This window comes from Mobula hypostoma, chromosome X2 (assembly GCF_963921235.1).
Source record: "Mobula hypostoma chromosome X2, sMobHyp1.1, whole genome shotgun sequence".
Classification (NCBI taxonomy): Eukaryota; Metazoa; Chordata; class Chondrichthyes; order Myliobatiformes; family Myliobatidae; genus Mobula; species Mobula hypostoma.
In genome coordinates, this window is record NC_086129.1 from 49,036,745 (window position 1) to 49,049,065 (window position 12,321).

General features: G+C 42.1%; 1 protein-coding gene across 1 annotated transcript in view; it reads left to right on the forward strand.

The window, feature by feature from the left end:
• cenatac (centrosomal AT-AC splicing factor) overlaps positions 1-8,507 on the forward strand; it is a 32,519-nt gene extending 24,012 nt beyond the window's left edge. The window contains exons 9-11 of the mRNA XM_063038718.1: positions 605-694; positions 1,108-1,240; positions 7,111-8,507. Coding sequence (XP_062894788.1) covers positions 605-694; positions 1,108-1,240; positions 7,111-7,162 — 275 coding nt within the window. The 3' untranslated portion in view covers positions 7,163-8,507. The remainder of the gene's footprint in view (positions 1-604; positions 695-1,107; positions 1,241-7,110) is intronic.
• The last annotated feature ends 3,814 nt before the right edge of the window (positions 8,508-12,321 follow it).

Consider the following 12,321-nt stretch of genomic DNA (forward strand, 5'->3'; position numbering starts at 1 on the left):
CACCATGCCCAGCAAACCCTTTAATGTGAATTCCTGTACCCACAATTCCCTTAGATTAATTCTCATCATCTCTCTCTGTATCCCATACTTTTTACCTGTGTGGTAATGAAGTACAGTAAATATGCTAGAACATCCAGCGGGTTAGGCAGCGTCTGTAGAGGAAAAACAGATGCTCACTAACCCCCTGAATGTTACCAGCATTTCTTGCTTTTTACACTTGTACTCCTTGAATTTCCAATGTCTATAAAATGAAGTTGTCTGCAGCCCATAATCACACCCTTCTAGATTAAACGTCTTTGAAACACGAACACTCCAATAACAACTCTGCATTTACATTGAAGAAATTTTTAAGATTTTTACTTCTGTAATTTCTCTTTCCTTCCACTTTTGGATCCAGTTCCTTGAACCTCCGCAATCTACGTGACTTTTAGTTTGAATTTGCTTTTCTCCATGAGGAGCTAACTCACCTGCTAGACCTTTAATGTGTATATAATAAATAAATATTATCCTATGCATTTAACTTTGTTTTGCTATTAATCAGCATATTCCAATTAAAACCTTGTTCTCGTGATCGAACACTAATGTAATCTACATCTAAATGCAGGTGCAACTCCACCCTGGCTTATTGATGAGGAGGATACAAACACTGCACAAAAAACAATTGGACCTTCTTATGAAGAGTTTATCCAGCAAAGTATGTGTTTCATATTCTGGTTGCTTTGAATTTACTTACTCCAGGGGTTGTGGGCAACAATGGCAATTAATTGTCCTTGGATCAATAGACATAGGAGCAGAATTTGGCTATTTAGCCCATCAAGTCTGTTCCACCATGCCATCATGACTGATTTATTTTCACTCTCAACCCCATTTTTCCTGCCTTCTCATAACCTTTGACACTCTTACTAATCAAGATCCTATCAATCTCTGCTTTATATATACCCAGTTACTTAACCATCATGCAGCATGGAGCTGTTTTGAGAACTACTGATAAATAAGGATTTGGATAAATATTTGAAGGTATATACTTTATGTCGATGGGAGCAGACCAAACTTATGGGAAATCCACTTTTTTGTTCCTTGGTACTTTTCATTTGATTTTCATTTTAGGAGAAAGAGAGAAACTGAAGAAACTTCCTCCAAATCGTGTTGGTGCAAATTTCAACCATTTATCAGAAACAGATGATTTCTGGCTGCCTTCATTTGGCAGAGTATGGAATGATGGCAGGAGATGGCAGTCCAGGTAAGACCAGTCTGAGTAGTTGTCTTAGATGCTGCTGAAAAAATAGAACCCATTCCCAAACAATCTTCCAAGTTACCAGATCATCTCTTCCTAATACCTGTTCCCTGTTTACAATTAAATACCTGTTAATCTAACTCTTAGAGCTGTTGGTTGGGTTTAAACTAATTTGGCAGGGGGGTGGGAACTGGAGTGATTAGGGCTGTTGGTTTACAAACAAGAGGCAGTGTGTCGTGAGACAAAGGATGGGCAGGTGGTAGGGCAAAATTACAGCCAGTGTAAAATGGGGACAAAATTGAAAAGGATGAATATAGAACTGAAAGTGTTATATTTGAATGCAGACACTATACAGAATAAGGTAGATAGATGATTTTATAGTGGAGATCGGCAGGTATGTCGTTGTGGGTGTCACTGAGTCGTGGCTGAAAAGAAGATTATAGTTGGGAATTAACATCCAAGGATACAGATTGGTAGGCAGAGTGGGTGGTGTGCCTCTGTTAAAAATATAATCAAATTCTGAGAAAGAGGTGACATAGAATCAGAAGGTGCAGAATCCTTGTGGGTGGAGTTAAGAAACTGCAAGGGTAAAAAGACTCTGATGGAAGTTAGATGCAGGCCTCTGAACAGTAACCAGGATGTGGGCTACCAACTACAATATGATGGAATAATGTGATGGCATTCACCCTGCAATTTGAGGAGGAGAAGCTAAAGTTAGGAATATTAATGGAATGAAGGGGGTGACAGAGGCATGAGAGAGGAGCTACCCAAAGTTGTTTGGAAGGACACATGAGCAGGGATAACGGCGGAGCCATATGGCTGGAGTTTCTGGGAGCAATTCAGAAGGCACAGGATAGATAGAGAAGAAGTAGAAGAAGCTATGATGTTGTGACCATTACAGAGACTTGGATGGCTTAGGGGCAGGAATGGCTACTTCAAGTGCCAGGCTTTAGATGTTTCAGAAAGGACAGGGAGGGAGGCAAAAGAGGTGGGGGTGTAGCACTGTTGATCAGAGATACTGTCACGGCGGCAGAAAAGGAGGGAGTCATGAAGGGGTTGTCTACGGAGTCTCTGGGGGTGGAAGTTAAGAATAGGGAGGGGTCAATAACTCTACTGGGTGTTTTTTATAGACCAGCCAATAGAAATAGGGACATCGAGGAGCAGATAGGCTGATTCTGGAAAGGTGTTGTTGTAGTGGGAGATTTTAATTTCCCAAATATTGATTGGCATCTCCCGAGAGCAAGGGGTTTAGATGGGGTGGAGTTTGTTAGGTGTGTTCAGGAAGGTTTCCTGACACAATATGTAGATAAGCCTACAAGAGGAGAGGCTGTACTTGATCTGGTATTGGGAAATGAACCTGGTCAGGTGTCAGGTCTCTCAGTGGGGGAGCACTTTGGAGATGGTGATCACATTTCTATCTCCTTTACAATAGCATTGGAGAGGGATAAGAACAGACAAGTTTGGGAGACATTTAATTGGAGTAAGGGGAAATATGAGGCTATCATGCAGGAACTTGGAAGCATAAATTGGAAACGGATGTTCTCAGGGAAATGTACGGAAGAAATGTGGCAAATATTCAGAGGATTTTTTTTTAGATTATGAGGACACTCAGTCCTCTTTTATTGTCATTTAGAAATGCATATCTGCATTAAGAAATGATACAATGTTCCTCCAGAGTGATATCACAGAAAACAGGACAAACCAAAGACTAACACTGACAACCACATAATTATAACATATAGTTACAGCAGTACAAAACAATACCATAATTTGATAAAGAAGACCATGGGCACGATTAAAAAAAGTCTCAAGTTCCGATCGATTCCCGAGTCCCCGATAGCAGGCGGCAAAAGGGAGAAATTCCCTGCCATAAACCTCCAAGGCACCGACAACTGTCGATGCCTTGGAAGCAGCCGACCACAGCCGACACCGAGTCCGTCCATCCGAAAACTTAGAGCCTCTGACCAGCCCCTCCGATACAGCCTCCCGAGCGCCTTTGACCTAGCCCCGGCTGCTGAAACAAGCAAAGCCGAGGATTCGGGGCCTTCAGCTCCGGAGATTCCGGTTACCACACAGTAGCAGCGGCAGCGAAGCGGGCATTTCAGAAGTTTCTCCAGATGTTCCTCCGTACTGTCACGTCTGTCTCCATCAAATCAGAATTGTGCACGGCTCCCTACTTGACAGATTACAGATATCATTCACCGGAGAGGCCGCGCGCACTGCGTCGCGCCGCCATCTTCTCCTCCTCCTTTGCATGGGGTTCTGCGTAGACACGTTCCAATGAGACGGAAAGAATGGTAGGGTACAGGAACCGTGGTGTACAAAGGCTATTGTAAATCTAGTCAAGAAGAAGAGCTTACAAAAGATTAGAAAAAAACTAGGTAATGATAGATACCTGGAAGATTATAAGGCCAGCAGGAAGGAGCTTAAGAATGAAATTAGGAAAGCCAGAAGGGGCCATGAGAAGGCCTTGGCGGACAGGGTTAAGGAAAACCCCAAGGCATTCTACAAGTACGTGAAGAGCAAGAGGATAAGACGTGAGAGAATAGGACTAACCAAGTGTGACAGTGGAAAAGTGTGTATGGAACCGGAGGAGATGGCAGAGGTAGTTGCTGAATACTCTGCCTCAGTATTCACTACGGAAAAGGATCTTGGCGACTGTAGGGATGACTTGCAGCAGACTGAAAAGCTTGAGCATGTAGATATTAAGGAAGAGGATGTTCTGGAGCTTTTGGAAAGCATCAAGTTGGATAAGTTACTGGGACTGGACAGGATATACCCCAGGCTACTGTGGGAAGCGAGGGAGGAGATTGCTGAGCCTCTGGCGATGATCTTTGCATTATCAATGAGGATGGGAGAGGTTCCGGAGGATTGGAGGGTTGCAAATGTTGTTCTGTTATTCAAGAAACGGAGTAGAGATAGCCCAGGAAATATAGACCAGTGAGTCTTACTTTAGTGGTTGGTAATTTGGTGGAGAAGATCCTGAGAGGCAGGATTTATGAGCGTTTGGAGAGGCATAATATGATTAGGAATAATCAGCATGGCTTTGTCAAAGGCAGGTCATGCCTTACGAGCCTGATTGAATTTTTTGAGGATGTGACTAAACACATTGATAAAGGTAGAGTTGTAGATGTAGTGTATATGGATTTCTGCAAGGCATTTGATAAGGTACTCCAATGCAAGGCTTATTGAGAAAATAAGGAGGCATGGGATCCAAGGGGACATTGCTTTGTGGATCCAGAACTGGTTTGCCCACAGAAGGCAAAGAGTGGTTGTAGACAGGTCATATTCTGCATGGAGGTCAGTGACCAATGGTGTGCCTCAGGGATCTGTTCAGGGACCCCTACTCTTCGTGATTTTTATAAATGATTTGGATGAGGAAGTGGAGGGATGGGTTAGTAAATTTGCTGATGACACAAAAGGTTGGGGGTGTTGTGGATAGTGTGGAGGGCTGTCAGAGGTTACAGCAGGACATTGATCGGATGCAAATATGTGCGGAGAAGTGGCAGATGGAGTTCAACCCAGATAAGTGTGAAGTGCAAACACAAGGAAGTCTGCAGATGCTGGAAATTCAAGCAACACACACAAAATGCTGGTGGAAAGCAGCAGGCCAGGCAGCATCTAGAGGAAGAGGTACAGTTGACGCTTCGGGCTGAGACCTTTCATCAGATAGCTGCCTGGCCTGCTGAATTCCACCAGCACTTTGTGTTAAGTGTGAGGTGGTTTTTTTGGTAGGTCAAATATGATGAAATAGAATATTAATGGTCAGACTCTTGGCAGTGTGGAGGATCAGAGGGATCTTGGGGTCCGAGTCCATAAGACACTCAAAACTGCTGCGCAGGTTGACTCTGTGGTTAAGAAGGCATACGGTGCATTGGCCTTCATCAATCGTGGGATTGAGTTTAAGAGCCGAGAGGTAATGTTGCAGCTATATAGCACCCTGGTGAGACTCCACTGGGAGTACTGTGCTAATTCTGGTCGCCTCACTACAGGATGGACGTGGATACCATAGAAAGGGTGCAGAGGAGATTTACGAGGATGTTGCCTGGATTGGGGAGCATGCCCTATGAGAATAGGTTGAGTGAACTCGGCCTTTTCTCCTTGGAGCGACGGAGGATGAGAGGTGACCTGATAGAGGTGTATAAGATAATGAGAGGCATTGATCATGCGGATAGTCAGAGGCTTTTTCCCAGGGCTGAAATGGTTAGCACGAGAGGGCATAGTTCCTGGAATCATTCTGGTGAATCTTCTCTGAACCTTCTCCAACGTCAGCACATCCTTTCTTAAATAAGGAGCCCAAAACTGCACACAGTACTCCAAGTGAGGTCTTACCAGTGCCTTATAGAGCCTCAACATCACATCCTTGCTCCTATACTCTATTCCACTAGAAATTAATGCCAACATTGCATTCGCCTTCTTCACCACCAACTCAACCTGGAGCTTAACCTTAAGGGCTATTACAGGAAAGATGCTTGTATGGATAGAGCATTAGCTGATTGGCAGGAGGCAAAGAGTGGGACTAAATGGAGCTTTTTCTGGTTGGCTGTCAGTGACTAGTGGTGTTCCACAGGGGTTGCTGTTGGGCCCACTTTTTGTTATACGTCAATGATTTAGTTGATGGAATTGATGGCTTTGTGGCTAAGTTTGTGGATGATATGAAGGTGGGTGGAGGGGTAGGTAGTATTGAAGAAGCAGGGAGGCTGTAGAAGGAATTGGACAGATAGTGATAATGAGCAAAGAAGTGGCAGATGGAATTCATTGTCAGAAAGTGTATGGTTATGCACTTTGATAGAAGGAATAAGAGCAATAGACTATTTTCTAAATGGGGGGGGCAATTAAAAATCTGATGTCTGAAGGGACTTGCACTCCTCATGCAGGAGTCCTTAAAGGTTAATTTGCAGGTTGAGTCTGTGGTGAGCAAGGCAAATACAATGTTAGCATTCATTACAGGAGGACTAGAATATAAAAGCAAGGATATAATGTTGAGGTTTTATAAGGTACTGGGGAGGCCTCACTTGGGAGTATTGTTAGCAGTTTTGGTCCCTTTATGTAAGAAAGGATGTTATGACATTGGCGAGGGTGCAGGGGAGGTTTGTGAGAATTATTCCAGGAATTTAAAGCTTCTTGCAGGTGGAGCATTTGATGACTCTGGACCTCTACTCACTGGATCTCATTGAAACCTATTGGTTGGTGAAAGGCTTTGAAAGAGTGGATGCGGACAGGATGTTTCCTATGGTGGGTGAGTCTTGGACCAGAGGACAGCTTCAGAATAGAGGGACGTCCATTTGGAACAGAGATAAGGAATTTATTTGGCCTTCTGTGGAATTTGTTGCCACAGGCAGCTGTGCAGGCCAGGTCATTGGGTGTACTTGAGGAGGAGGTTGATAGGTTCTTGATTTGCCAAGGCAGGAAAATGAGGTTGAGAATGAATTGGCCATGATGAAATGACAGAGCAGACTCGATGGGTCAAGTGGGGTATTGTGGTTTTCTGAAAGCTTGATTTTGTGTAAATTCAGGCGGCATGATCGTTTTGATCAGGGTTGAATTCCAACCACTGTCTGTAATGTGCTTGTATGTTTTCCCCATGACCAAATGGGTTTCCTCCCACAGTCCAACATTAGTCAGTGGTAGTAAGTTGTGGGTATGTTATGCTGGCTCCACTTTCATGGATGGTGACACTTGCAGGATGTCCCCAGCACAATGTGCACAGACTTTTGGATATTGATGCAAATAACACAATTCACTATGTTTCGATGTATGTGTGAAAGATAGTATCTTTAAAATACTGTTAAGATGCTGCTTTTGAAGAAATATGGAAATTAAGTTTAGCTTCAATCCTTGACTACCCTACAATATGACTTTTATTTTTAAAAAAGGCATCAGTTCCGGTTAGAGGAAGGCAAGAAAAGCAGAAAACGGAAGAGATAACCAGTGGAACTGAAGACTCATGCATTTTGGAATGTGTACTTTAATTAAATTATCTGAAGCTGTACATCTTGTTAATAGATTAATTTAAAGTGCAAGGGTTCAGTTACTTTGCTCAGTTTGTGAATAAAGCTGTTGACTAACTGAACAAATGTTATCCTCATCATTTTCAGTAGCTTTCTCGATCCAATAAATGCCTCCTATTGCAATTCTGATAATTCAACTCATCCATCTGTTCTGAGAAGATTACTGCCCATTAAGGAACTTGTCATTGTCATAAGCACACAAACAGCTCTCATTGACCCACTATGTCAATGTTGAATTTTTTGTTCATATACACTAATCCCATCTGTATTCTATAAACAAGAGATTCTGCAGATGCTGGAAATCCAAACCAACACACAAAATGCTGGAGGAACTCAGCAGAATCTATGGAAATGAGTAAACTGATGTTTTGGGCTGAGTTCCTCACTATCTTTTCTTGCAGTACATTCCAGACTAAAAACAAATGTTCCTCTTACCTTGAAACTATGCCCTCCTTTTTAACCTCAGCAGTCAGAGGTCTGTTGGCCAATCTAGTCCAGCAGTCCCCAACCACCAGACAGCAAGGAAACAGTATGAGCCAGCTGCACCTTTCCTCATTTCCTGTCACGCACTGTTGAACTTGAACATGGGGTTGCCAACTGCCCTGTATATTGGCCTAAATTGGTTTGTCCCATATTTCCCCTGCTAAGAAACCTTTCATGCCGAAATGGTGTAAAGCGAAGAAGCACTTACCATTAATTTATATGGGAAAAATTTGAGTGTTCCCAGACCCAAAAAAATAACCTACCAAATAACACGTAAAACCCAAAAAAACCCATGCAAAAAAAAAAGCAGGAATGATATGATAAATACAGCCTATATAAAGTAGTAATAACTATGTACAGTGTAGTCAGGAAGATCAAGTCAAAACCCACTTTGTGGGGAAAAATTGGCACGTACGCACATGTGCACACAGGTGCCCACGCAAGGCTTCATCGTCATGGTAGTCTTTCTTGGGGTAAACTGTCCCATATTTGACTGCTACTTTAAAGTTGGCAACCCCTAACTGTAAAAGACATGTTGAGGTGAGATTCACCCTACTTGACCACCACCATCTCACCGCCCCCCCCCCCCGCATCGGCAAGAATATTGTCAATATTAAATCAGTCCGCGGTGCAAAAAAGCTGGGGACCCCTGATTTAGTCTATGCTGAAACCATTTAAACTGCCTACACCACGCACCCATCCAAAACATTGAAATCAAGCTCATTCCAGTTACAGCCCTCAACAGAATTTTGGGTCAAACGTTTTGGGTAGCCTTCCACAAGCTTCTCACAATAAGTTGCTGGAATTTTATTTTGTTCCATTCCTCCAGACAGAACTGGTGTAACTGACTCAGGTTTGTAGGCCTCCTTGCTTGCACACGCTTTTTCAGTTCTGCCCACAAATTTTCTATCAGATTGAGGTCAGAAAATGATGTCAAGTCTGGTTCATCCTTGGGAGCAATTTCCAAATGCCTGAAGGTATCATGTTCATCTGTACAAACAATAGTACGCAAGTATAAACACCATGGGACCACACAGCCGTCATACCACTCAGGAAGGAGATGCATTCTGTCTCCTAGAGATGAACGTACTTTGGCGCGAAAAGTGCAAATCAATCCCAGAACAACAGCAAAGGACCTTGTGAAGATGCTGGAGGAAACAGGTAGACAAGTATCTATATCCACAGTAAAATGAGTCCTATATCGACATAACCTGAAAGGCTGCTCAGCAAGGAAGAAGCCACTGCTCCAAAACTGCCATAGAAAAGCTAGACTACAGTTTGCAAGTGCACATGGGGACAAAGATCTTACTTTTGGAGAAATTGCCTCTGGCCTGATGAAACAACAATTGAACTGTTTGGCCATAATGACCATCGTTATGTTTGGAGGGAAGGGGGGGGGGGGCTTGCAAGCCAAAGAACACCATCCCAGCCGTGAGGCATAGGGGTGGCAGCATCATGTTGTGGGGGTGCTTTGCTGCAGGAGGGACTGGTGCACTTCACAAAATAGATGGCATCATGAGGAAGGAAAATTATGTGGATATATTGAAGCAACATCTCAAGACATCAGCCAGGAAGTTAAAGCTCAGTCACAAATGGGTCTTCCAACTGGACAATGACCCCCAAAGTTGTGGCAAAATTGTTTAAGAACAACAAAGTCAAGGTATTGGAGTGGCCATCACAAAGTCCTGTCCTCAATCTGATAGAAAATTTGTGGGCAGAACTGAAAAAGTGTGTGTGAGCAAGGAGGCCTACAAACCTGACACAGTTACACCAGTTCTGTCTGGAGGAATGGAACAAAATAAAATTCCAGCAACTTACTGAGAAGCTTGTGGAAGGCTACCCAAAATATTTGACCCAAGTTAAACAATTTAAAGGCAATGCTACCAAATACTAACGAAGTGTATGTAAACTTCTAACCCACTGGGAAGGTGATGAAAGAAATAAAACATTCTATTATTATTCTGATATTTCACATTCTTAAAATAGTGATCCTAACTGACCCCAGACAGGGAATGTTTTCTTGGATTAAATGTCAGGAATTGTGGAAAAACTGATGAGTTTAAATGTATTTGGCTAAGGTGTATGTAAACTTCTGACTTCAACTGTACATTCTGCCATCATATTTGACCAAGATGAACCACTTCACACTTATCTGGGTTGAACTCCATCTGCCACTTCTCAGCCCAGTTTTGCATCCTATTAATGTCCTGCTATAATCTCTGACAGCCCTCCACACTATCCACAACCTTTGTGTCATCACTGAACTCTTCAGTTTGTGCAACTGTACTTGTTGTCTATGTACTTTGATAATAAATTTACTTTGAACTTTGATACATTAAGGGTTAATGGGAGATTACTACATCGTGGGCCAAAAGGCCTGTACTGATCTAGTTTCTAAACTTTGGTAGTTTTTTCTAAGCACTGTGAGCAATTTGAAATTTGTCTCAATACAAACTATTACAGAAGCACTGTCAATCAAAGGACACAACTTAAATCAGACTTAACTAAGCTGGTGTGTATTGTATTAATGGAAAATGCTAAAAGGCTAAAGAGCTATTATTGACAATATATCAAAAGCCACTATGTCAAACTGCTTATAAAACTACCACCTTGTAAGAGGGATGTTAAGGCAGTATCTGTAACTGTGAAGCTAATAGACAATACTCATCATCTAGTGTGGGCTACAAATATTCCTAGTTCTGTATTTGTACTGTTAAGCTATGACAAACAGAGACAACATTATAAATAATGACAATAATTATTAAAGAAAACAATTCCTATGTTATGCAATAGTAGAAGTGTGGTTCAATCTACCCAGCAAGATTGTTGTCTTCAAGATGGCCTACAGATAACTTCAGCCCTGGAACAGGAGGTTTAAATAGTTTAAGGGCAAATACAAAAATGGGCTTTTACCCTGTACGAGGTATAAATAGACTATAAGCAATTATGAGAGAATCAAAACAATTGCCTTGAGTATTTTACTTTTTATTTTTTGTATACAATATCTTCACTTGTCATCCATTCCAGAACCTGAAAACAGACAATAGCAATCAAATTCACGTTTAGTTTAAAAAGATTAATTTAAATTATAACCCTAAATAAAATTGTAATGTACCATACTAACTTGATTTGTGTTCAATATGTACACAAACTCATAACATTGTGAACTAGCATTCAGCCCCTCATGCTTTTTGAACAATTCAAGACGATGCCTCAACTTTACCCTTGTTTCTACTTTCCTGAACTAATCTCACACAATATCTAAAAATCAGTGTCTTGTGTATATTCAGTGGCTTATCCTACACCTTTTGGATCCAATATTCCCGAGGTTCACCACTATCTGTAAAATCTCATCTGCCTTGAACAGCAAACTTCAGGTTATAGAAACTTAAGCCAAGCTAAACCAACTCTTACATTTACAGTCAAACCCACTAAGTTAAGTGACACCATATAGAGCTGTCTGCTAATGTCTTGTCATGTCACCCCAAGAACCTATTCAGTCTGCACAACACTCGCTCACTGAGAAACATAGAAAACCTACAGCACAATACAGGTTCTTTGACCCACAATGCTGTGCCGAACATGTACTTCCTTTAGAAGTTACCTCTGGTTAGCATAGCCCTCTATTTTTCTAAGCTAATATCCATATACCTATCCAGGAGTCTCTTAAAAGACTTGTAACCATAATTTTCCTTGAACAGGGTTTCTCTCACCAGGGGTCTTTGAAAAAAAAACAGAACCACCTGTACCAGTTTGTCAAATTTAATTCATGTACAAGGATACCCAAGTGCCTTTGAACACCAATGCCCTTTCAATGCCTGAAGTGATTCTGGCTATAGCTCTATATAGACCCTATGACCCCTTAAGAGGCAAAATAATGCAATTCCCCATTAAGACAAACCTTCTACCTGAAACAAACTCAAGAAAACAGCCTGGAAATTTAAGTAAAAAGGTGAGGAACACAGAATGTAGTCCACTCCGACGCACATTTCACCTTAGACATCGTCTGCAGCAGCTGGGGCATCACCTCCCTTGGTGTTTCTAGTGTAGATAACTTGAGCTCTGTGTTTGCACACCAGCTTGATCATACCTGCAAAAGACAAACTTGTGTAAAATCAAGCCCAAACATACAATCAAACTCAATTGCTACTAATTCAAATCTGTAACAATCTTGTCTTGAAATGTATCCAGGGTTACATTATGCCTGAGGTAAGGAACTGATGCTAATCTCTCAGCTACAACACCAAGGTCAGAGACTGAACAATGCTGCCTTCCCCAAAGGAAAAGAGGGAATGAAAGATAAAATCCTGAATCTGTATATACCCATTAAACAAAGCAAGGGCCTTGAGGGTAGCTGGATTACTCTCCGCAGTGTATGATGTGCAGAACTAGAAGAATATAGTCTTGCAGCTAGCTCAGGAAGTCAGGATTTCCATCCTTTGTGACACCCTCCCCCACCGAGTCCATCTAGTGGAAAGTTAAGTGCTGAAAATATCCAAGGCTGTGCACCTGTGGACCCCTCACAAGGTACTCTATGCCCCTCAAACTCCTGACACAATCAACTGGTCAGTCAGGCAAGGCTGCTTCAGTGGT